The sequence below is a fragment of the Carlito syrichta genome, unplaced genomic scaffold, assembly GCF_000164805.1.
Source record: "Carlito syrichta isolate Samal-C Ts95f unplaced genomic scaffold, Tarsius_syrichta-2.0.1 Scaffold303102, whole genome shotgun sequence".
NCBI classification, from domain to species: Eukaryota; Metazoa; Chordata; class Mammalia; order Primates; family Tarsiidae; genus Carlito; species Carlito syrichta.
Genome location: NW_007247198.1, coordinates 174,497 through 199,442, shown reverse-complemented (window position 1 = coordinate 199,442; position 24,946 = coordinate 174,497). Strand labels below are relative to the sequence as shown.

Below are 24,946 nucleotides of genomic sequence, written 5' to 3'. Positions count from 1 at the left end.
TATACAATTAATTCTTACTCAGCATTACTTGGTAATAATAATAAGCGTTCATTCAGTGGTTGTAATATGAGCTACTGTTCTGAGTGTTCTACCTGTGTCAGCTCCTCTTATTCTCACCATATTCCTGTAAGAAAGCAACCATCACGGTCTTTTTTAATTTTTTTGAGTCAGGGTCTCACTCTGTCACCCAGACTGGAGTGCAGTGGCACGATCACAGCTCACTGTAGCCTTGACCTTCTGGGCTCAAGCAATCCTTCTACTTCAGCCTCCTGAGTAGCTGGGACTACAGGCGCATGCCACCATACCTGGCCAATTTTTTGATTTTTTTTGTAGAGACAAGGTCTTGCTATGTTTCCCAGGCTGGTCTCGAACTCCTGGGCTCAAGCGATCCTCCCACCTCAGTCTCCCAAAGTGCTAGGATTATAGGCGTGAGCCACTGCGCCCAGCCAGTGCCAAAACTCTCATTCTTTTTTTTTTTTTTTTGAGTTGGAGTCTCACTCTGTCACCTAGACTGGAGTGCAGTAGCCACTCCCAGCCACCACAGCCTCGACCTGCTGGGCTCCGGCAATCCTTCCGCCTCAGCCTTCCGAGTAGCTGGAACTACAGGCTACCACGCCTAACTAGTTTTTTTTTGATTTATTGGAGAGATGAGGTTTCGCTAAGTTGCCCAGGCAGGTCTCGAACCCACGGGCTCAGGCAATCCACTCACCTCTGCCTCCCAAAGCACGGGATTACAGACTGAGCCACCGAGCCCGGCCCAAAACTCTCATTCTTAAGCATTAGTCTATCAGTGTGTGGCTCTGCGTAAGCACCTTGACCTTCCTGCGTCTCACTTTCCGCCGTGTGAAATGGGAATCGTCCCTGCTCTCAGCGCTGCTGAGATTGCAGAGTCTGCATGTCATGGCCCTGGCACAGGGGTCCACTGTCATCAACATGAGTGACAGCACTTCCCAGCTGTTGGAGTTGTATGAACTTTATTGTTGAAAGAGATGGGTAGAAAAACAAAACAGCAAGGCCGATTTCCCAGAGAGGCCAGTGATGTGGGGTTGGAGGAAACCTTCCCTAGGGCTCGTTACACCTTCAAGAAGATTTTGTTTTTCTGTCCTGGTTGCTGGTGGGGTGTTGCCCCCTCGACTCCTCTATGTGTGTGTGTGACCAATGCAGGGGTGGACCACTGTGCGCAGCAGGACCATGGCTGCGAGCAGCTGTGTCTGAACACGGAGGAGTCCTTCGTCTGCCAGTGCTCGGAAGGCTTCCTCATCAACGAGGACCTCAAGACCTGCTCCCGTGAGTCCCCACTCTGCGCTCCTCTTGGGGGGAGGGGAGGATTTACACCAGGAGGGAAATGTGGTTGATGACTACAGACGTCTTTCCATCACGTCTTTCCATCACTTTCCATCACGTCTTTCGATCGCAGGTCATGCATGGTCCCCTCTTCTCCACCCTTTTCTTTGCCCTGGGGACATTGTGGGGATGTCCACTGAGGCCTGTGTGCCTTCAGGTGGAGATGGGGGTAAGGATAATGGTCCCTTGATTCCTAGAGGCCACGGGGACCACCTGGTTTTTTTGTTTTGCAGGGGTGGATTATTGCCTGCTGAGCGACCACGGTTGTGAATATGCCTGCATCAACACAGACAGATCCTTTGCCTGTCAGTGTCCCAAGGGACATGTTCTCCGCAGTGATGGAAAGACGTGTGCAAGTGAGTGTCCGTGGGTGGGTGTAGGGGTGGAAGCACCTTGTCAGCATATACATGTGTCCTGTGTCCCTCCCTCAGGGCCTTGCTGGGCCCGTGTGAATGTGTGTAACTGCATCTTTTAGCCGACTGAGCCCTGGCGGCTGCCTCTCACTCGTCCCCAAGCTTCCTTCCCCAATCCCTGAAATGACTTTGTGCTGTTTCCACAATCTGTCTTCCTGTCATCCTGCCCTAGTTCTTAGCTCTCCCTGCTCTACCCCCAGCCAGCCAGCCAGCCAGCCATGAATAATAATAAAGTACCCTGGGAGCAATGGCTCACACTTGTAATCCCAGCACTTTGGGAAGCTAAGGAGGGAGGATTGCTTGAGCCCTGAAGTTCAAGACTAGCCTGAGCGACAGAGTGAGACCTTGTCTCTACAAAAAAAAAAAAAAAGATTCACTGGGCATGGTGGTGCATGCCTGTAGTCCCAGCTATTTGAGAGGCTGAGGCAGAAGGATCACTTGAGCCCAGGAGATCAAGGCTGCAGTGAGCTGTGATTATGACACTGCACTCTAGCCAGGGCGACAGAATGAGACGCCGACTCAAAAAATAAAATAAAATAATAATAATAATAATAATGTGGATCCTTCTGATTCTGGCTGCCTGTGGGGCACTGTGCTAAATATACATGCTATCTTGTTCCGGGGATAGATGAGGAAACTACATCTCAGATTAATTGAAGAGCCTCAGGTTACCAGCTCTTAAGTGGCGGGTTCAAACTCTGCTCTGTGTGATTTTAAAGTCCATTCTGAGAACAGGTGAGGCACCCGGGAAACCCTTCACTCCCCTCCCTGATCCCGACAATCCGACATCCCATGGCAAGGCTGGCAGTGGTGTTTCCCTCTCTTACACATTTCACTTTGACCTCTGACCTCCAGGAGCTCAAAGGTCAGTGGGCTGTGTGCTTCATGCACATCTGGTGTGTGGAGTCTTTCTTGATGCTGGAATGCCATTGTACAAGCTATCTTGGAAATTTCTAGAAGGGGAAAAAAACCCTTTCAACTGGTCCCAAATCCTCTCTCCGTTAATTAAAAAAAAAAAAAGAGCTCCCAGTCCATCTTCTCTCCTTCACCAAAGAATGCTGCTGTGTTTTTTTGCCCTGCAATCCTGCTTCCAAATAGACCAAGATAAGGAATTGAAAAATAGTCATTTTGAGAGAGGAGATCAGGAATGGAAGAAATGGACCATAATTTAACTTCCCCATCCTGCTGGTCCTTCTGGTGACAAGGCCAAGTCCCCTTGACAAGGCCAAGTCCCCTGACCACTGATACAGTTGTGGGCACAACCTAATTTTCCACCTTTTTTTGTTTGTTTGTCTGTTTCTTGAGTTGGAGTCTCACTCTGTCACCCAGACTAGAGCAGTGGCCGCTCCTGGCCACCGCAGCCTTGTCCTGCTGGGCTCCGGCGATCCTTCTACCTCAGCCTTCCGAGTAGCCGGAATTACAGGCATGCGCTACCACACCCGGCTAATTTTGTTGATTTACTGTAGAGATGAGGTCTCGCCAAGTTGCCCAGGCAGGTCTCGAACCCACGGGCTCAGGCAATCCACTCATCTCAGCCTCCCAAAATGCGGGATTACAGGCTGAGCCACCGATATCCACCTTTTTTTAGATTAAAAAATATTGTTTATTTAAAAACAAATTAGACAGAGAAGGGAGAGAAAAGATTCGCCTCCCCAAGGTGGGGGAGGGGGCCAAAGCCAGGAAGCATGGCAACACCATAGCTCAGAGAGCACAAGGCCACACCAGAATCTAGCAAAGCAGTGACCTTTATCCACCTTTTCATACCATCCATTCATCTGGGCGGGCATATAAGGAAACTGCACAGCTGGGCATGTCTCTTTGTGCTGCCCATGAGAAAATATCTTCCCACTTAGGGACAGATTCTTGAATCTTGGCAAATGGGCTGTCCATGTTACCGCCTGCTGGTGGCTCCCTGCCCGGCTGCCTCTCAGACTGCTGTGGCTGCTGCCAGCTTGGGGAGGGACTAGGCACTGGGGAGCAGAAAGAGGGTGGGTGTGTTGAATTGCATCTACATTTGACAGCAGGCCAAAGCCAGATGTGAGGAATTCTGTTGGTTTATGTTCATTCTCCATCATCTCAGATTATTCTTGCCCTTCCTCTGTCTACCTCATTATTATAATCATCAAGAACTGATTGCAAGATGTCTGCAGGACTTCCAAGAATTTCTTATAGCCCCTCCCCACCACTGCAGTCCCTTTTCTTTTTAACTTCGTGTCTCCTCCATCCCCCACCCAGGTCCACATCTGAGTTATGCCTTGGCCACTTTTAAATGTTCCCTGTTTTCTTGCGTGACATGTGTTTCTAACTAATGGCACTGTTGATATAGGCTAGAGGACCCCAAATTTGGGATCCGACCAGAGTTACCAAGAAAGATGGTGCAGCAAAGCCCGGAACTGGGGTTTTGCCTGAGGGCTTAATGGGTTCTTGGCTTCGCCCAGGAAGGAGGAGTTCAATCACAATCTGTAAGTAGGAGACAAAGAGTAAGTTTATTAAAGAAACAGATCCATAGGCAGAGTAGCCCACATGTGTTGCTGGGGTTTCAGTTGGCAAATAAAAGCAAGTTTATTAGGCTGAGCTCAGTGGCTCACTCACTTTGGGAGGCCAAGGTGAGAGGATTGTCTGAGCCCATGGATTCAAGAACAGCCTGGGTAACTTGGTGAGACCTCACCTCTAAAACAAATCAAGAAAAATTAGCCCGGTATCATGACACATGCCTATGGTTCCAGCCACTTGGAAGGCTGAGGCGGAAGGATCACTTGAGCCTAGCAGGTTGAGGCCGCGGTAGCCAGGAGCGTGCCACTGCACTCCAGCCCAGGTGACAAAGTGAGACTCTAACTTTAAAAAAAAAAGGCAAGTTTATTGAAATGGCTACTCCAGAAGCAGAGCAGCCTGGGATATAGGAAGAACAGCCACCATGCAACCCTGAGGTTTTATTATTATAGCTATCTCTTCATTACATGCTAGGCAAGAGATAGATTATTCATGGTTTTTCTAGGAATTTTCATCTTTTAGGAATTTTTCTAGGAATTTTCATTTCTAGGAATGTTTCTAGGATTATTCATGACTTTTCTAGGAAAGGGGCGGGAGTTCCCAGAATCTAGGGTTCCTCCCCTTTTTAAACCATAAAAGGTGACGTCCAGAGGTTGCCATAGTAACTGTAAACTGTCATGGCATTGGTGAGTGTCTCCTAGCATGTTAATACATTATAATTATCATATAATGAGCAAGAAGGACAGGTAGAAGTCGTTTTTGATGCCATCTTGGTCTTGGCTGGCCTGGGCCTGTCTTACCGCCTCCCATCTTGTCGGTGAGGTTGAGCCATGAGACCTTCATTTAGGAAATTAGACCTGCTGGTTCCCTTCCTGTCTCACAATGATACCATCCATATGATTAAAAGCCCAATAGTGCCATGAATAGTGAGTTGTGTTATTTATGTATTGTTATGTCTCTGTGAGAGCTTGTGAGATCATCAGATGGGTTAGAATTATCCTTGGGAATGAGACACATATTTCACCCACCAGCTGCTACATATGTGCTGAATTCTTCCCCTAATTGAAGACTTTCTGTCTGCCAGGAGTGATTCAGTCTGACTGCCCTGTCCTGTAATAATGGGCTAGGTTTTCAGTGTGGCCACAGCTAGCTGGAGTATGTTTCCCAGCTCTACGCCCGATGAGAGAGCCAGATGACATGACTGTACCTTTGTGGTAAAGCCAGGCCTGGCTCAGCCTGCATAAATGCAACCTCCCCTCAGAGCCTTGATCGCAGCTGGTCTGAAGAACCCTTCACTCACCTTCCAGAAAGTTCTCTGATGCATGGAGACAAGGCCCAAGCTCCTGAGGCCCTGGGTCGAAGTGAGCACTATTCTCTTCATACCCCTACAGGCACCGTGGGCTCTCTGGGCTCTGGAGTGAGGGCCCCTGTCTTCCCCTCAGCCTTCTGACTCTCCAAGTTTTGCCCAGATTCTCCCTAAGAGCCTTCTTGCCTCGGACAGTTAGATGTGGGTGAGGTAGGGAGGGAATAGGGCGACCTCTTCTACAACTGCAGCTGAGAGACCTCCTCCCCTCTAGAAGTTTCCTTGTACAAGGGCATCCCAGCACCAAGAAAGATTCCACAAGCCGGGCTCGGTGGCTCAGCCTGTAATCCCACGCTTTTGGGAGGCTGAGGTGAGTGGACCGCCTGAGCCCGCGGGTTGGAGACCCGCCTGGGCAGCGAGACCTCATCTCTACAATAAATCAAAAAATCAGCCGGGCGTGGTAGCGCGCGCCTGTAGTTCCAGCTACTCGGAAGGCTGAGGCGGAAGGATCGCCGGAGCCCAGCAGGTCGAGGCTGCGGTGGCCGGGAGTGGCCACAGCACTCCAGTCTGGGCGACAGAGTGAGACTCCAATTCAAAAAAAAAAGACACCACAAGCCAGATGTGCACGTGGCACACAGTCCACTGGCCTGAAGGTCAGAGGTCAGAGGCCAAAAAGGAATGAGAGGGAGAGTGAATGGACAGAGAACACCTATCTCCATCTTATTCCATGGCCCCTGGCACAGGGTCTGTCCTCTGCTAAATAACCTTCAGTGGCTCCTCACTGTCTCACAATACATTTCCTTCGCACTCTTGGATTTGGTGGTGTGGAGACCTGCCCTCCTTCACCTGAACTCCCCAGGACTTTCCTGAAGCCTCCATTCTTCAATCAAAGTGGTGAGTCCCCTATTCTCTGAGCAGGCCCCGCACCTTCTAGCCTGCCCCGTCTCCACTTAAGACGTCCTGACGACCCTCAGCCCTGCCAGTGGAAACTCAGCCCTCCCCAGTGTCACTCCCCCCATGGGGAGCCTCCACTCCTCCTCCCAGCCCCAGGCTCGGCTGGGCCCTCTCCTGCCCTGTGGCTGCCGTATGGGTCTAAGTAACTGTGGAGAGTAGAGTCTTGAACAGCCCACAGACTGGGTTTAAGTCTTATCTCTTCTCCCCTGGGCAAGGGAATTGGCCCTCTCTGGGTCTGACTGCTCATCTGTAAACTAGGAATGGTCATTCCTGCCTCTCTCTCAGGTCACTGTGTGGCAAGGGGACAGACTTCTGTTGAAGTGCTTTGTGAACTTGGAGTTTGCTGTGAACCCTTGAGGTACTCATAGTAGGATCTCCCCGCCGGCAGACTCCCTGCATTGAGGAGAGGCCTAAGGTAGCTCCCTGCATGCCTGCCTGGAGGCCCATTCCTGAGCTGGGCTTACTATTCTCCTTGGAGCGGCCCCAGAAATGCGCCACCCTGAAGGGGGCAGACTCAGGACTCCAAGAGCTGTCCTGGGGAGACGCGCCCTTCTGTGAATGGAGGATGCTGACAGGATCTGAGCCACAAGCCTTAGGGCACCAGGATGCAGGTTGGGGAAATTCCTGGTCCAGCTGCCACAGGAGAATCACAAACGCCTGCCCAGGCCTGAGGCCCCAGGCTGAGGCAGCCCCGAGCAAACCTGGAGGGATGTCTTCATCTGTTCAGGCTGCCATAGCGAAATACCATAGACCATTACTTTTCAAGTTGGAGTCTCACTCTGTCGCCCAGACGGAGTGCAGCGGCCACTCCCGGCCACCGCAGCCTCGACCTGCTGGGCTCCGGCGATCCTTCTGCCTCAGCCTTCCAAGTAGCTGGAACTACAGGCGTGTGCTACCACGCCTGGCTTATTTTTTTTTGATTTATTGTAGAGATGAGGTCTCGGCAAGTTGCCCAGGCGGGTCTCGAACCCACGGGCTCAGGCAATCCACTCACCTCAGCCTCCCAAAGCACGGGATGACAGGCTGAAGCCACCGAGCCCAGCTCAAGTGTTGTTTCTTAACCACAAACATTTATTTTTCACAGTACTATAGGCTGGAAGTCTGACATCAGGGTGCCAGCTTGGTCAGGTTCTGACAAGGGCCTTCTTGCTGGCTTACTGGCAGCCAGCATTGCAGGAATGTCGGGTGAGAACACACAAGAGAACAAGTGAGGCCTCTGTTGTCACTTCTTTTTTTTTCTTTTTACAGTCGGAGTCTCACTCTGTCACCCAAGCTGGAGTGCAGTGGCATGCTGCTCACAGCCACCGCAGCCTCGAACTGCTGGGCTCAGGCAATCCTTCTGCCTCAGCTTTCCAGGTAGCTGGAACCAGAGGCACGCACCACCACACCTGGCTAATTTTTTGAATTATTGTAGAGATGAGGTCTTACTATGTTGCTCAGGCTGGTCTTGAACCCCTGAACTCAGGCAATCCTCTCACCTCCACCTCCCAAAGTGCTGGGATTATGGGTTTGAGCCACCTCGCCCAGCTTGTTGTCACTTCTTATAAGGGGCACTAATCCTATCAGATCAGGACCCCACTCTCATGACCTCATCTAAACCTAATTACCTCCCAGAGACCCCATCTCTCTCTCTTTTTTTTTTTTTGAGTCAAGTTCTCACACTGTCACCCAGGGTGGAGTGCGGTGGCATGTTCATGGCTCACTGCAGCCTTGATTGACCTCCTGGGCTCTAGCGATCCTCCCACCTCATCCTCCTGATTAGCTGGGACTGCAGGCACACACCACCATGCCTGGCTAATTTATTTATTATTTTTATTTTTTGTATAGATGAGGTCTCACTATGTTGCCCAGGCTATTCTAGAACTTCTGAGTTCAGGCAATCCTCTCATCTCAACCTCCCACTGTGCCCGGTTCCATCTCTTAATACCATTACATCAGGGGGTAGGGCTTTAGCATATGAATTTTGGGGGAAACAATTCAGTGTGTAGCAGGGAGTAAGGGGAGAGGCTCATCCTCACCCTTGTTTATTTGGGAACACGAGGTAAAGCTTAGAGATTTTCCCTTTCTTTTGGGGGAAATGTGTGCATAGAGGAAACTGATGCTTCCAACCTTGGGACTAGAATCCCAAAGATCCCTTGCTCAGTGCAAGATTCCCTCAAAAAGTACATCTCACTAGGTGCTGGGACTCACACCTGTAATCCCAGCACTGTGACAGGCCAAGGCAGGAGGATTGCCTGAGTCCAGGAGTTTAAGACCAACTTAGGCAACACAGTAAGACTTCATCTCTACACAATAATCCAAAAAATTAGCAGGCATAGTGGTGCATGCTTATAGTCTCAGCTACTCGAGAGGTTGAGGTGGAAGGATTGCCTGAGTCCAGGAGGTTGAAGCTGCAGCGAGCTGTGATTGTGCCACTGTACTCCAGCCTGGGTGACAGAGTGAGACCCCCAAATCAAAAATTAAAAAAAAAATAGAGAGTAAAGAAAAGTATATCTCAATTCAGTTACTTCTTGGTTTGTCCGAGAAAAGTCTATAGGGAGTTAGCTAAGGATTGGCCACTCCTGATTTTATTATAAGAAAAGCCAGGAAACAGTGTAATTCTATCTGTCGGCCGCTGGTTACCCTCTTGGCAGATGTGGCTGTGGCTTTCCCTCTCTGGGATCAGGACTGGTTTTAATCACCTCTTATGTGGAGCCCCAGACACAGCTTGCTGCTTGTCAGCGCTACAGAGGTGCAAGTTCACAGAATATGTTGCACCACAATTGCTGTGCCACAGACATATGTGACTCACCTGATGGCTGATCCAGATGTGGTGATGATCCAGTCTGGGCATGCGGGGCTGCTGGGCACGGACCCTAAGAACCTGGGCTATGTCCTGAACATCTAACCCTCCTGATCACACATGGCAGACCTCATTCAAGATGAGGATTTAATTAAACATGTAGACCTGCCTCCTTACATGTACAAGGAAGAGGATCCTTCTTTGGTAGGAGACATGTTTCCTTCCAGCCTCCTGAGACTTCTCCTGCCCTTCTCACCTATCAGTTCAGGGATGCTCCTAACAGAGTCTGACTTCATTCTCCTTGCTGGGTTTGAGTCTCAGTACTTCCTTAAGCTTTTGGTTTGCTTGTTATTTATTTATTTAATCTGCATCAGAGTCTCACTCTGTCACGCAGGCTGCAGACTGGAGTGCAGTGGCACAATCACAGCGCACCACAGCTTCCAACTCCTGGGCTCAGGCGATCCTTCTGCCTCATCCTCCCAAGTAGCTGGGACTACAAACACACACCACCACACCTGGCTAATTTTTTTTATTTTTGGTAGAGATGAGGTCTCACTCTGTTGTCCAGGCTCTCGAACTGCTGGGCTCAAGCAATTCTCATGTCTCAGCTTCCCAGAGTACCTGAGATTGTAGGTGTGAGCCACCACACCCAACCTAGTTCATTTATTCTTATTCTCCACAAGTACTCAGTGTGTACCTGCAGTGCACAGGATGCTGGGACACCCAGAGATTGACACAGATTTGGTTTATGTCCTGACAGAGTTTAAAGCATCTCAGGGCAACGCATATTAAAGACGGAGCATCCATTCTGTGTGGTGAGAGTAATGATGTGGGAAGGAAAGGTGCAGAGTGAACATCCTCCCTTCCAGAAAATCCGACCCCAGAAGAGTGAGTTTCATGAGCTAGCCAGAGGTAGAGGAGAAGCTTTCCAGGGGCAAGAACGTGAACCACCGAAAGTTCAACGCTCTGAGTACTGAGCGTGAGGGGAGGCTGGTAAGAGACAAGCCTAGGGAGGCCGGCAGGACACATCACCTCCAACTTGTAGAGCTACAGGAAGCTTTTGGGAATTTAACCACGCTCGAGGAAACCATTTGTTTTTTTGAGTCTCCCAGGCTGTCTGGGCACAAACTGTCAAGCTGGGATGACCAGCGGATGTAGCACCTGGACCAAGGGACATGGAGGGATAGATTCAGATCTAGTCTCGCCTCTCCCCTAGAACAACAAAGACAAGTGACCTCTGCAGGTTAAGAGACTTAGGAAGGTCACTTCCCCTCCCTGATCATCAGTTTTCTCTTTGTTTTGAGTTGGAGTCTCACTCTGTCACCCGCTCCCGGCCACCGCAGCCTCGACCTGCTGGACTCCGGCGATCCTTCCGCCTCAGTCTTCCAAGTAGCTGGAACTACAGGCACACGCTACTATACCTGGCTAATTTTGATTTATTGTAGAGATGAGGTCTCGCTGCCCAGGTGGGTCTCGAACCCGCGGCCTCAGGTAATCCACTCACCTCAGCCTCCCAAAGTGCTGGGATTGCAGGCTGAGCCACCGAGCCTGGCCTTCTTTTTTTTTTTTTTTTTTTTTTTTTAGTTGGAGTCTCACTCTGTCACCCAGGCTGGAATGTAGTGGCACGCTCATGGCCACCTCAGCCTCGACCTTCTGGGCTCAGGTGATTCCTTCTTCCTCAGCCTTCCAAGTAGCTGGAACTATAGGCACATGCCACCTGTAGCGATGAGGTCTCACCCAGTTGCCCAGGCTGGTCTTGAACCTGTGGATTCAGGCAATCCTCTCACCTCAGCCTCTCAAAGTGCTGGAATTGTAGGCGTGAGCCACCGTGCCCGGCAGTTTTCTCATCTTTAAAGGAAAGGATTAGCCTAGTTCGTCTCCAGTGTCCATTCTGACCCCCAAATAAGGACAGTATCTGGTACAGATAAGTGCTGCTTAGACGCTTGCTGGATGAATGAACTCCTCACTGGGGTGCTTACCATCATCCCCCTTGCTGAAGACACCCCCATGGTAGAGAGTCAGAATGGTGGCTCTTCCATGGTTAGGGGATCCCTGAAGCATTTTCTTATAGGGGAGTATTTCTGACCCAGAGGAGAAGCTGACTCCAAGTTAGTTTCCAGGCTTGGTTGAGAGAAAGCAGCTACAGCCTATGGCCAGGAAGTTAACTACTGTCCACCTTTGGCATTCTCTAATTTCCCATGTTTGGTTCCTTGAATTTATAAGTGACCCAGAACATCTCCGACATGCAAAAACTGGCCATTTTGCTGAAGAAATCGGAATTGTGCATTCTGCAATGCGGGTGTGTGGGAGAGTGGGGATTCCAGCAATCACCAGCATCACACCCCATGGGATTCTCATCTAAAACATATGGCTGGGTGCAATGGCTCATGCCTGTAATTCCAGCACTTTGGGAGGCCAAGGAGGGATGACTGCTTGAGTCAAGGGTTTAAGACCAGCCTGGCCAACATAGCGAGACCTCATCTGTAAAAATTAAAAAAAAAATATTTAGCTGGGCATGGCAGTGTGTGCCTGTAGTCCCAGCTACTTGGGAGACTGAGGCCTGAGGATGGCCTGAGCCCAGGAAGTCAAGGCTTCAGTGAGATGTGGTCATGCCACTGCATTCCAACCTGGGCAACAGAATGAGATTGCAACTCAAAAAACAAAACAAAATGTTTGCACAAAATCCCTGTGAGGTGGATCTAATTACCACACAGCTAAGCCACACCCAGAGTCCAACCTGACAGAACTGTGTGAGATAATGAACATTTGCTATTTTAAGCTGCCAAATTCGGGGGTAACTTATCACACAGCAATAGCTAATCTATCATGTTTGGTAGTTAAGTAAGCCTTCCAGTGCTTCTTTGTATATAAAAATATATTTTTATTTTCTCCCCTTTCTTATACACACAGCAATTTTTTTCTATGCTTATTTTCACTTAATGGTAGTTTCTGTAGATTTCTTCATTTCATTACATAGAAAAGTTCCTCATCTTCTTTATAGCTGCATAATGTTCCATTGCACAGAATATTTATTCAGCCCAGTAGCCTGTGACTGGACAATTGGGTTGTGTCCCATGTTTCATTACTACTAACAGTGTTCACTGAATCACTTGAAAGTATGTCTCTTCATATGGTACAAGGGTATCTGCAGAAGGAAAGTTGCTGGGTTGAAGGTCCATTTTGTAACTTGGTAGACATTGCCAGATATTCCTCCACAGGGGAAGAATGCCCTTTAGTATGGTTAGCTTTGGGATCATGTGCCTGTTTTACTGTAAAAAACATGTCTGTGGACTGTGTGTGGTGGCTCACACCTGTAATATCAGCACTTTTGGAGGCCAAGGTGGGAGGATTGCTCCAGCCCGGGAGTAGGAGATCAACCTGGGCAACATGGCAGGGCCTTGTCTCTACAAAGTCTCTACAAAAAAAATCAAACAAATGAGCCAGACATGGTGACACAAGCCTGTAGTTCCAGTTACTCAGGAGGCTGAGGTGGAAGGATCGCCTGAGCCCTGGAGGCTGAGGCTGCAGTGAACTGTGATTGTGCCACTGCGCTCTGGGCAACAGCAAGACCCTGACTCAAAAAGAAAAAAAAAGTCTTTGGTGGTTCTGATGATTGTTTGAGACTGAGAACTCACCTACTCTACTTTCTCTTGACCAGAGGCTCTGAGGAAATGAGGAGAGGAACGGTTAAAAATCAAAACTTTCCACATGCTTTTAAAGCATGCACACACCAAACATTCCGAACAGCTGCTCTCTGAAAGCCCAGGAGAACTGAGAGACTGAACTGGGAGCTCCTGGGCTAGCCTGCAGTTGAGGATGAAGACATGCTGGTGTGGCCACCTAGCTGCCTGCGCAGCAGCCTCCTGATGGAGAGCAGCACCCTGGCTCAGGAAAGACTCAGTTTCAGTGGCCCAGGGGACTGAGCGGGGAAGACTCTTCAGCACTATTGAAGATAAGAGCCTGAGCTGGGCCGGTGCGGTGGCTCATGCCTATCATCCCAGCACTTTGGGAGGCAGAGGCAGGAGGATCACCTAAGGCCAGGAGTTCAAGGCCAGCCTGGGCAACATACCAAGATCTCACTTCTACAAAAAAATTCTTAAAATTCCCCAGGCATGATAGTGCATATCTGTAATTCCAGCTACTTGGGAGGCTGAGGGAGGAGGATCCCTTGAGCCCAGGAAGTCAAGGCTGCGGTGAGCTATGACTATGCCACTGCACGCCAGCCTGGACAACAGAGTGAGACCTTGACACACACACACACACACACACACACACACACACACACACACACACACACACACACACACACACCCCTGAGCTGAAGCAGGAAGGCCATGCTCAGAGGGATCTGTCTGTCTGCATTATGGCTTGACAAGGCTGCCCTGAAAGAGCTGTAGCTATTTTATTACCCTGGATAATGGAGTATTCTTATTATAAATTCACGGTGAGGAAAAAAAAATCCTCACCTCCAGGGCCAGCCAGCTGTCTGTGTTTGGAGCACTCAGTTGTACTTTCCACTCTTACACTACGTGAGGAACTACCCCAAGCCATCAGGAAATGTTCTGCATTCATCATGAGTCTAGAATGTGCCCGGAAAAGTAAGTCACGTCCAGGGCAAACAGGAGAGTCCAGCTCTGCCTTCAGCCTGTTCTGCAGCTATAATTTCAGTTAACAACATTTTCCCATTGTTCAAAGATTTTGTCAGCACTTCTGCCAACAAAAAGACAGGCAAAATTCCCTTCATGTTTGAAAGCTTACTTGAGAATATAGCAACGCAGTGTAGGCAGAAAAAACATGGGACTTACTGTCGTAAGATGACATTTTTAGTCTGGCTCTTCCACTTATTAACAGTTGGTCTCGGCAAGCCATTAACCTTCTCACCTCTTCATTTCCCTGGCTGGTAAATGGGAATAATAACAGCTGCCTTAACTAACCGAAAGGGCAGTTCTGAGGATTTCTTTCCAAAGAGAAATGCTGCAAAAATGCTTTATCAAAAAATGTGTGTGATCTGTGCCCAATTATAAAAGGCATTATGTGTTTTGGGGCCTTAATAACTTTGACGCATATTCATTGTAGAAATTTTACTAAGCAAAAAGGTTTGAGTAACTCAGAAACGTGAATGGTTCTTATAGAAAGCCACTGCTCACCTCTCCTCAGTATCAAGCTTTTATTACTTACTTTTTAAGTCAGAGTCTCACTCTGATACCTGAGCTGGAGTGCAGTGGCATGACCATGGCTCACTGCAGCCTTGATCTCCTGGACTCAGGTGATTCTCCCTCAGCTTCCCAAGTAGCTGGGACTACAGGTGTGCACCACCATGCTCAGCTAATTTTCTTTGATTTTTTTTAAAGATGAGGTCTCCACTGTGTTGTGCAGGCTAGTCTCCAACTCCTGGACTCAAGAAATGATCCCACCTCAGCCTCCCAAAGTGCTGGAATTATAAGCATGAGCCACTGCACCCAGCCTCAGTGTCAAACTTTTAAATTTGACTCAAACTTTTAAGTTAAGACTCTGACTCTATTTTCACAGGATTGCAAACCTTCTAGTTCCCCAGAAGCCACCCAACCTTATAGATGGCAATGCCATCCTCAGCTCTTCTGTCCTATTCATATGGACTCTTTGTATCAATCCACTAGCACATCTTATAGACTCTATCTTCAAAATACAGCCACTTCTCACCAGCCTGGCCTGAGCCACCAAGATCTTTGCAGAAGGCTGCTTCCAGCTCCCCACACCCCATTCTGTGCAGAGCAATCTTTTAAAAATAAAGTCAAGCCAGGCGCGGTGGCTCACACCTGTAATCCCAGCACTTTGGAAGGTGGAGACTAGAGGATTGCCTGAGCCCACGGGTTGGAGACCAGCTTAGACAACTTGGTGAGACTTCATCTCTACAATTAATCAAAAAATTAGCCAGGCATGGTGGTGTACATCTGTAGTTTCAGCTCCTTGGAAGGCTAAGGCAGAATGATCACCTGAGCCCAGGAGGTGGAGGCTGCGGTTGCCATGAGCGTGCCACTGAACTCCAGCCTGGGTGACAGAGTGAGACTCTGACTCAAAAAAATAAAAATAAAAGTAAATAAAGTCAAATCCAGGCTGGGCACTCATGTCTGTTATCCCAGCACTTTGGGAGACCGAGGCAGAAGGATTGCCTGAGGCCAGGAGTTTGAGACCAGCCTGGACAACCTAGCAAGACTTCATCCCTACAAAAAAGAAAAACAAGCCGGGCTCGATGGCTCAGCCTGTAATCCCGCGCCTTTGGGAGGCTGAGGTGAGTGGATTGCCTGAGCCTGCAGGTTCGAGACCCGCCTGGGAAACTTGGCGAGACCTCATCTCTACAATAAATAAAAAATCAGCCGGGCGTGGTAGCGCGCACCTGTAGTTCCAGCTACTTGGAAGGCTGAGGCGGAAGGATCGCCGGAGCCCAGCAGGTCGAGGCTGCGGTGGCCGGGAGCGGCCACTGCACTCCAGTCTGGGCGACAGAGTGAGACTCTAACTCAAAAAAAAAAAGAAAAGCAAAAAAATTAGCTGGGTGTGGTAGTGCATGCCTATAGTCCTAGCTATTTGGGAGGCTAAGACAGGAGGATCACTTGAGCCAGAAGTCTGAGGCTACGGTTAGCTGTGATCACGCCACTGCACTCCAGCCTGGGTGACAGAGTGAGACTCCGACTCAAAAAAATAAAAATAAAAGTAAATAAAGTCAAATCCAGGCTGGGCACTCATGTCTGTTATCCCAGCATTTTGGGAGGCCGAGACAGAAGGATTGCCTGAGGTCAGGAGTTTGAGACCAGCCTGGACAACACAGCAAGACCTCGTCCCTACAAAAAAGAAAAACAAAAAAATTAGCTGGGCGTGGTAGTGCATGCCTGTAGTCCTAGCTATTTGGGAGGCTAAGACAGGAGGATCACTTGAGCCAGAAGTTTGAGGCTTCGGTTAGCTGTGATCACGCCACTGCACTCCAGCCTGGGTGACAGAGGAAGACCATAAAAAAAAAAACCAAAAACTCCATCCCTGCCAGGCTCCAGATTGCTCCCATCACACTGGTCTCCTTGCCTTTCCTGAAATGTGCTAGGAGGCTCCTACCCATGTAGTTTGCAAATACTCTTCTTTCTTGCCAGTAACACTCTTTCCCAGACATCACCACTCACTTCCTCTCTCCCTGCAGGGCTCTGCTCAGTGGCCTCTGATCTGATGCACCATGTAAAATAACAAGCCCTTCCCATGCCCGCTCCCAGCGGCTACCCTCTTTCCCCTAATTCTGCTCTCCCTCCCAGGGCACTTTTCCCACCTGACAAATGTATTTGTTTGTCTGTTTCTTATCTTCCCCACAACTCTGCCTCCCTGACACCTGCTGCCAAATATACGCTTCACAAAAGCAGAAACTGTTTTATTCATTGCTATATCCCCAGTGCCTAAAACTCAAGAAATGTCTGTTGACTGACTAAGTAAATTAATGGATTACCTAAGTGTGATATATACACGTACCTAAGTAGATATGTAGATAAGTTGTTATTATAGTTATATGATAGCCAATGACATTAAATATATTTACCAAATTTATAGGTCATTTATATCTGTCCTTTTATAAATTGTCTTTTCATGACTTCCGTTCATTTTCCCTATGGAATTGATTATATTGTTTGATTTGCATGTGCTCTGCATATGTTTAGAATTTTTGCTAGTAGACATCTTTTCTGAAATATGCACTCTGGGTTAAGGCACTAGTTTAACTTAAGGTGTCTGAAATGTCTCTTATGACTGAATAAGTCACTCATGCAGGGACCATTTTCTCCTTCTGTTTCTCCAATTCCAATTTGATTCTCAGAGTTGGATGCCTGTGCTTTGGGGGACCACGGTTGTGAGCATTCTTGTGTCAGCAGTGAGGACTCGTTTGTGTGCCATTGCTTTGAAGGGTACATACTCCGTGAAGATGGGAAGACTTGCAGAAGTAAGTAACCAGTGTTAGCTCATACTGCCATGTCAGACCACAGTATGAAATCTGCTGTCCTCATCTCTGCATAAATCAGGTATTCTCAGCCGGACGCAGTGGCCCATGCTTGTAACCCCAGCACTTAGGAATGCTAAGGCAAGAGGATTGCCTGTGCCTAAGGGTCCAAGACCAGTCTGGGCAACTTGGCGAGACCTTGTCTCTACCATAAATCAAAAAAATTAGCCTAGGCATGTTGGCATGCACCTGTGGTCCCAACTACATGGAAGGCTGAGGTGGAAAGATCGCCGGAGCCCAGCAGTTTGAGGCTGCAGTGCCATGAGCGTGCCACTGCACTCTAGTCTGGGCAACAGAGTGAGACACTGACTCAAAAATAAATAAATAAATAAGTAAAATTAGTTACTCTCAAAAGTTAAAGCCACATGATAAATGTAATGTGGCCTCTTGGATGGGTCCCAGAACAGAAAAAGGACATTAGGTAAAAAGTAAAATACATGCCAATAAACTATAGACTTTAGTTAATCATAATGTATTAATATGGGTTCACTAATTATAACAAATGTATCATACTAATGTAAGATAATAATAGGGGAAATTAGGTGTGGAGTATGTGGGAATTCTCTGAACTATTTTCTCAATTTTTTTGTAAATCTAAAGCTGTCCTTAAAAAAAAGGCTATTAAAAAAACAAAACAAATTAACAAACAAAAAATCAATGCTAGAGCTACAACTGAAGTTGCTCATTTATATGCTCTGCAGCGAGAAACCATGACTTAGAAAAAAATCATAATAATATGATAAAATAAAAATGAGCAAAACAGTGGCTTAGCAGCATACATTAGTGGGAAGATAGTCAGAAATCTAAGATTCAACCAACTTCTATCTCTGCCATTTATTAGGTGGGAAGGTTGCTTAACTTCTCTGAGCCTATTTGTCTATCTTGAATAATGTTATTTTTATTTCTGGTAGCACAAATCCCTCATAGAGGGCACCTTATTAGTGAAGCCATTCTTAAGTATCAGAAGGCAAAGCCTCTTAGATGGGCCGTGACAAGTCTGCCTAGGATGAGCAGCCTCGGGGTGAATTGCTGGGGTGAATCTCAAAACACACCTCTGTATAGTCAAAGGAGAGTGTGTGACCCTGAACAAGTGACCTCCACCCTATCTGTTACCTTCTCTCAAGCTTCTCAAAGCACTTTTTTTTTTTTTGGAGTTGGAGTCTCACTCTGTCTCCCAGGCTGGAGTGCAGTGGCACACTCACAGCCACCCCAGCATCAACTCGCTGGGCTCCAGCGATCCTTCCGCCTCAGTCATCCAAGTTGCTGGAACTACAGGCGTGCGCTACCACACGCTAATTTTTTTCATTTTTTTATTGTAGAGATGCAGCCTCGCTAAGTTGCCCGGGCTGGTCTCAAACCCGCAGGCTCAGTCAATCCACTCGTTTTAGCCTCCCTCCCTCCTTGGGATTACAGGCTGAGCCACCAAGCCCAGCCTCAAAGCACTTTTCAAAGAGCAACTGGTGCTATCACTTCCTGAAGCAAAACTGGAGGACTGGAATCATTCTTCTCATTTTTAGACAGCAAAACTAAGGATTCCAAGAGGTTAAGTGATTCTCCTAAGCCATACATTATGTGAGGGACAAAGCCAAAATTAGATTGCAGTGCTGCTCATGTAAATTGAGGTTTAATCTCCTAAGTAATCATACCCAGAGTGTTTCCATTTGATATTAGAAACTAGGTCTGCGGAAGCAGAAGATGGATCGCAATTTGAGGAGACACTAATACAGCTGCCAGTGAATGTTGACAGTGATGATGATAGTGAGACAGTTTGAAGCGTCAGCCCCAATGAGAACCGCTAAACCGTTCTCAGTGCTCTGGCCCCCTGGATCCCTGAGCTCAGGTGGCACTAGAGTCTAGTGGGTGGGTCCCCCAAGGTGAGTTGTATGTGAAGTTTACGTTGGTTGTATGGTTGTCACTTGCTCTGCTGTCCTCAGGGAAAGATGTCTGCCAAGCAGTGGACCATGGCTGTGAACACATTTGTGTGAACAGTGGCGAGTCCTACACCTGCAAGTGTTTGGAGGGATTCCGGCTCGCTGAGGATGGCAAACGCTGCAGAAGTGAGTAGCCTCAGGGTGGAGCGGGACTTTTCCACCTGTGGGACTCAGATAGTTCAGTAACTTCTTTTTTTTTTTGAGTTGGAGTCTCACTCTGTTGCCCAGGATGGAGTGCAGTGGCAAGCTCACAGCCACTGCAGCCTCAACCAGCTGGGCTCAAGTGATCCTTCCGCCTCAGCCTCCTCAATAGCTGGGACTACAGGAGTGCACTACTATGACTGGCTGATTTTTTTTTTAAATTGGAGTCTCACTTTGTTGCCCAGGCTGGAGTGCAGTAACACGCTTCTGGCCACAGCAGCCTCAACCTGCTGGGCTCAGGTGTTCCTTCCACCTCACCCTTCCAAGTAACTGGAACTACAGGCGTGTACCACCATGCCCGGCTAATTTTTTTATTATTTATTGTAGAAATGAGGTCTCACCAAGTTGCCCTGGCTGGTCTTGAACCCATGGACTTAGGCAATCCTCACCTTGGCCTCCCAAAGTTCTGGGATTATAGGCATGAGCCACGGTGCCCAGCCACCCGAGAACTTCTTTTCATCTTTAAAATCATCTCTTATTACCAATGTGACAAATATAAATTCCTGTCTTGGGTACTCTGAAAGTGTCCTGCTACAGATCAGTTCATCAGACCCCTGGTTCTTCAGGAATTTCTCAGTTGAGGTCCTGAGTTGTTAGGCTCTTGGCTTCTTTTCAATTTTCTCAATAGTTGGCCCTTTCCACAGCAGTAGTGTGGATGCCCAGAGCTTAGCACAGAGCCTTTGCACTGAATTAGAGTCTCTGCCAGCAATCACTACAGGGTTCGAAGGTTAATTATAGTACTGTTTCTCCTTGCAGACCTTATCAGTAAGGGTAAAGGGTGGGAGAGGGACTGAAGGGATTTTCTGTGGGTTTTATGTATCTATTCTTTCTATAATTGCTTCTGTGGATCTATAGGTCACTCAGAACAGACTCTGAGAGATTTTGTGTTTTTTTTTTTGAGTTGGAGTCTCACTCTGTCACGCAGGTTGGAGTGCAGTGGCACGCTCACGGCCACGGCGGTCTCAACCTACTGAGCTCAAGTGATCCTTCTGCCTCAGTCTTCCAAGTAGCTGGAACTACAGGTGTGCACCACCACACCTGGCTAATTTTTTTTTTATTTACTGCAGAGATGAGATCTCACCATCAGGCTGGTCTTGAACCCCTGGACTCAGGCAGTCCTCTCACCCCAACTTCCCAAAGTGCTGGAATTACAGACTTGAGCCACTACTCCTGGTTAACTCTCTGAGAGTTTAATTAGGTATATTAGTCAGAGTTCTCCAGAGAAACAGACTATAGAGGGTACATACTATTTATACATATGATGTATATATGTATATACACAGACACAGACACACACACACACACACAAACACACACACACGGAAACTGAGGGAGAGACTTATCGATTTTAAAGGATTGGCTCACATAATTGTGGGGGCTGGCAAGTCCTAAATCTACAGGTGTGGTGGCTCTAAATCTTGAACTGAAAAACCTGTCAAGAGTTGATGTGGCAGCTCAAGTCTGAAGGCAGTCAAGGTGTAGAATTCCCCTTCCTCGGGGGACCTCAGTTTTTCCTCTCTTAAGACGTTCAACTGAGTAACTGAGGTCTGCCTACAGTATGGAAAGTATCGTGCTGCCCTCACGTCTACTAATTTTAATGTTAATCGCATCTAAAAATTAGCCCGTGGTATCATATAGCCTGGGGTTTGACCAAACAGCTGGGCACTATAGCCTCACCAAGGTGACACATAAAATTAGCCTTCATAGAACCCAGAGGAAGACAAAGACATGGGCACCCTAGCTCAGTGAGGTGGGCATTAGAAGAGCACAGGACAGGGACATTTTCCCCACTGTGAGATTCTGAGCTGTTCATCAGGTATGTTGGAGGTTTTGACAATGTCTGCTTGCTTTTTTGACATTCTGCCACAGTGGGCAGGATGGTCATTTTTCTGTGAAGGCAAAATAAGTTCATTTGCTTTTGAGGTTGTTTTTTGGGGAATTTCCTCAGAGACTCCTTTGAGGTAGCTGGGGACGATCCACATGTCAATAAAGTTGAGTTGGAAGGAACTCACTGCCTCCCTTCTTCTGCCAGGAAGAGGGACTCCCACCTTTAACAAGAAGTCCAGTGTGAACAGCTTACTTCTGGATGCCTGTGGTACCCTGGCCTAACTCTGCGGGAATCCCTTCATAACCCTAGGTTCAGCTTCACACTGTAGTGTCCCTTCTGAGGCAATCACATCTATAATTCTGCCCATTGTGTCTGCTTCAGCCGTTTGTTCATGCTTTTATTTCGGTAAACATCTGCCTACTCACACCCACCATTTATTCATTCAACCCATTTATTGCTCAGTAAATTGGGCTATCTCCAGGCATGGTGGCCCACATCTGTAATCCCAGCACTTTGGTAGGCCGAGGACAGAGGATTGCTTGAGCCCAGCAGTTTGAGACCAGCCTGGACAACATAGCAAGACCTCACCTCCACCCCCCAAAAAAGCAAAAAAAAATCAACCATGCGTGGTGCTATTTGGGAGGCTGAAGGCAGAAGAATCACTTAAGTCCAGGAGGTCAAGGCTACGGTGAGCTGTGATCGTGCCACTGCACTCCAGCCTGGATGACATAGTAAGACCCTGACTCAAAAAATAAAGATAGATAGAAATAAATTGGGCTATCCTACACAAGGCACAACCTCTACTTCTGGAGTTTGATCCTAAATCAGATTCCACCATCCTAGAGGGATCTGTGCCCACTGATTCTGACTTGGTGTGAAGCCACTCCTCTTAGGGGCTAATGACAGAAGAGTCACAGGCTTTCATGCTGTGGGGGAGGGTGAGGGTCTGTTTCTCCATGGATGCATTGGGTGTCATTAGCCCCGCCTTTGTTGTCTCGCAGGACGTTGTAAGGGCCAAAGCGCTGTCTGTACTTGGAAGCGTGGAAAGTGTCTCCCACATGAGAAATGTTCATAAGACAATTCAAACTGGAGTGTTCGGGATGTCTGTGGAAAAAGAAATCAGAAGCAAAAGCACATCTAACAAGTCTAACATTTAATATTAGTCAAGGACACCCAATTAGCCATCCTACCATTGAGACTTGTAGGAGCTAGAGCTTTCTGAGAGAAGCTCTTTCCTTATGATGGTCTGTCCTGAGTAAGAGAGTAAAAAAGACATTATAAGGGAATTCTGAACAGAGATGAATTTTCTTAAAAAAAAGGAATTACTTAGCCAGGCGCGGTGGCTCACGCCTGTAATCCCAGCACTTTGGGAGGCAGAGGCGAGAGGATTGCCTGAGTCCACGGGTTTGAGACCAGCCTGGGCAACTTGGCGAGACCTCATCTCTACAATTAAAAAAAAAAAAAGCCAGGTGTGGTAGTGCGCGCTTGTAGTTCCAGCTACTTGGAAGGCTGAAGCGGAAGGATCGCCAGAGCCCAGCAGGTAGAGGCTGCGGTGGCTGTGAGCATACCACTGCACTCCAGCCTGGGTGACAGAGTGAGATTCTAATTCAAAAAAAAAAAAAGAAGAAATTACTTCTGTGAACTCTCCTCCTTTGGCTATTCAATACAGCTCGGTTCCTCACTGATAGGATTGTCCAACTCCCTACGTTTTCCTCAGGGAAGGATGTCTGCAAATCGACCCAGCACGGCTGCGAACACATTTGTGTTAATCATGGCAATTCCTACGTCTGCAAATGCTCAGAGGGATTTGTTCTAGCTGACGATGGAAGACGGTGCAAGAGTAAGTAAGCTGAACTTGGTTATCTGCTTTCATTTGGTTTTGGAGCCACTGCGTTTTGGAGTATTTTCAGGCAACAAATCCCTCACCTCTGTTTCTTCCATAAATATAAATGCATTTGCACAAACTCCGGGTGGAGAAGAGAGGGCTTAACTGCAGCACTTGTGAAAGCACTTTTAGATTTAGCTGACACTAACTCATTAGCAGCCAAAAGGCTAGAGGGATCTTAGGCTGAATAAGAGGATCTGAGCCGGCGCAGTGGCCCACATCTGTAACCCCAGTGCTTTGAGAGGCCGAGGCTAGAGGATCACTTGAGTCTAGGGGTTCAAGACCAGCCTGGGCAACTTAGCAAGAACTCCACTCTCAAAAAAATTTAACCGGTGAGGTGGCATGCACCTGTAGTCCCAGTTACTCAGGAAGCTGAGGCAGAAGGATCACTTGAACTCAGGAAATCAAGGCAGCAGTGAGCTGTGATCATGCCACTTCATTTCAGCCTGGTGACCCTCACTCAAAAAAAAAAAAAAACAATCTAGATGAGGGAAGTAGAATTGTGCTCTGCTCTGTGCTGGAGAATTACATTCAGTTTTGGGCATGGTACTTCAGGGAAAGAGGTTGATCAAAGATATAAACAACAACAACAACAAAAAAAAACCCACAAAAGAGAAGAAAAAATCTTGAGAAAATTATCTTATAATTTAGAGAAGATCTTTCTAAACACAACATGAAATTTAAAATCCATAAAAGAAAAAAAAAAAGAGAAAATATATAGTAAGAGGGTAAAGCTATGATGCCTTTTTAAAAACTATTAGTTATGAGAGATCAAAAAGTTTGATGATTCCTTATGATGGCAAAGGTATATCGTAACAGGGAATTATAAATGGATCAGTGGTTTTCTGAATTGGTACAACCTTTAGGAGGGCAATTTGGCAATATTTGAAATGCAATTCCACTTCTAGAAATTTATCTTCCAGATATGTGCATGTGTTTATAAAGCCATATGTACAAAGATATTTTGTGTAGTATTATTTGTAGAGGTGAAAAACTGGAAACAAGCTAAATGTTCACCCATAAGTGACTGGTTAAGTAAATTATGGTACATCTATACAGTTAGAATACGATGCAGCTGTTAACAAAAAAGAAGCAGCAGCAGCAGCAGCTCTAGATGTATCCCCAAAATATTTTAAGTGAAAAATCATGGTGCTGAATGATTTTTATAGTATGTTACCATTGACATATCATTTTGTAAAACACTCCAACATATTCTCTCTCTCTATATATATTTTCCTATATATATATATATATATATATACACATTATATATATATGTATATATATACCTTTTTACTAACATTTGTGTTTTGTTCCATGTGCATGTGTTACTTTTTAAAAAAAATTTAAAGAAATAGGATAGAGATAAACATGATTTAGACAGAATAAGCATAAGAATAGGCATGGTGAGGAAGTTCAGTACTATGTCAAACAGAAAAAAAAAGGAAAGAAATTGGTGATCTTTGCAGGAAAAAGAAAAAAAAACTTGAGGTGCCCAATACCAGTGTGACTGTCATCTCACTCATGATTTATATGACACCTCCCTTGTCCCTGGGAAAAGAAAGGACACTAGAGAAAAGCTACAGTTCAGCACTAGGACAAAGATACTTCCTACCTGGGAAGCTGCATGATGAATTCGTTCAGAACATGTGCTTTGGGTCAGACAGACCTGGATTTGAATCCCCCATTCATACTACTTGGGTGACCTTCGTCAAATTATTTAACCTCTTAGTCAAATTATAAAATTGGTGACCAGCCGGGCTCGGTGGCTCAGCCTGTAATCCCGCGCCTTGGGAAGCTGAGGTGAGTGGAT

General features: G+C 47.2%; 1 protein-coding gene across 3 annotated transcripts in view; it reads left to right on the top strand.

Annotated features, from left to right (window-relative positions):
- MATN2 (matrilin 2) overlaps nt 1-24,946 on the top strand; it is a 144,500-nt gene that overhangs the window by 108,577 nt on the left and 10,977 nt on the right. For all 3 annotated transcript variants that reach the window (XM_021712129.1, XM_008057660.2, XM_008057661.2), the window contains 5 exons: nt 1,165-1,287; nt 1,578-1,700; nt 17,109-17,231; nt 19,223-19,345; nt 22,966-23,088. In XM_021712129.1, coding sequence (XP_021567804.1) covers nt 1,165-1,287; nt 1,578-1,700; nt 17,109-17,231; nt 19,223-19,345; nt 22,966-23,088 — 615 coding nt within the window. The remainder of the gene's footprint in view (nt 1-1,164; nt 1,288-1,577; nt 1,701-17,108; nt 17,232-19,222; nt 19,346-22,965; nt 23,089-24,946) is intronic.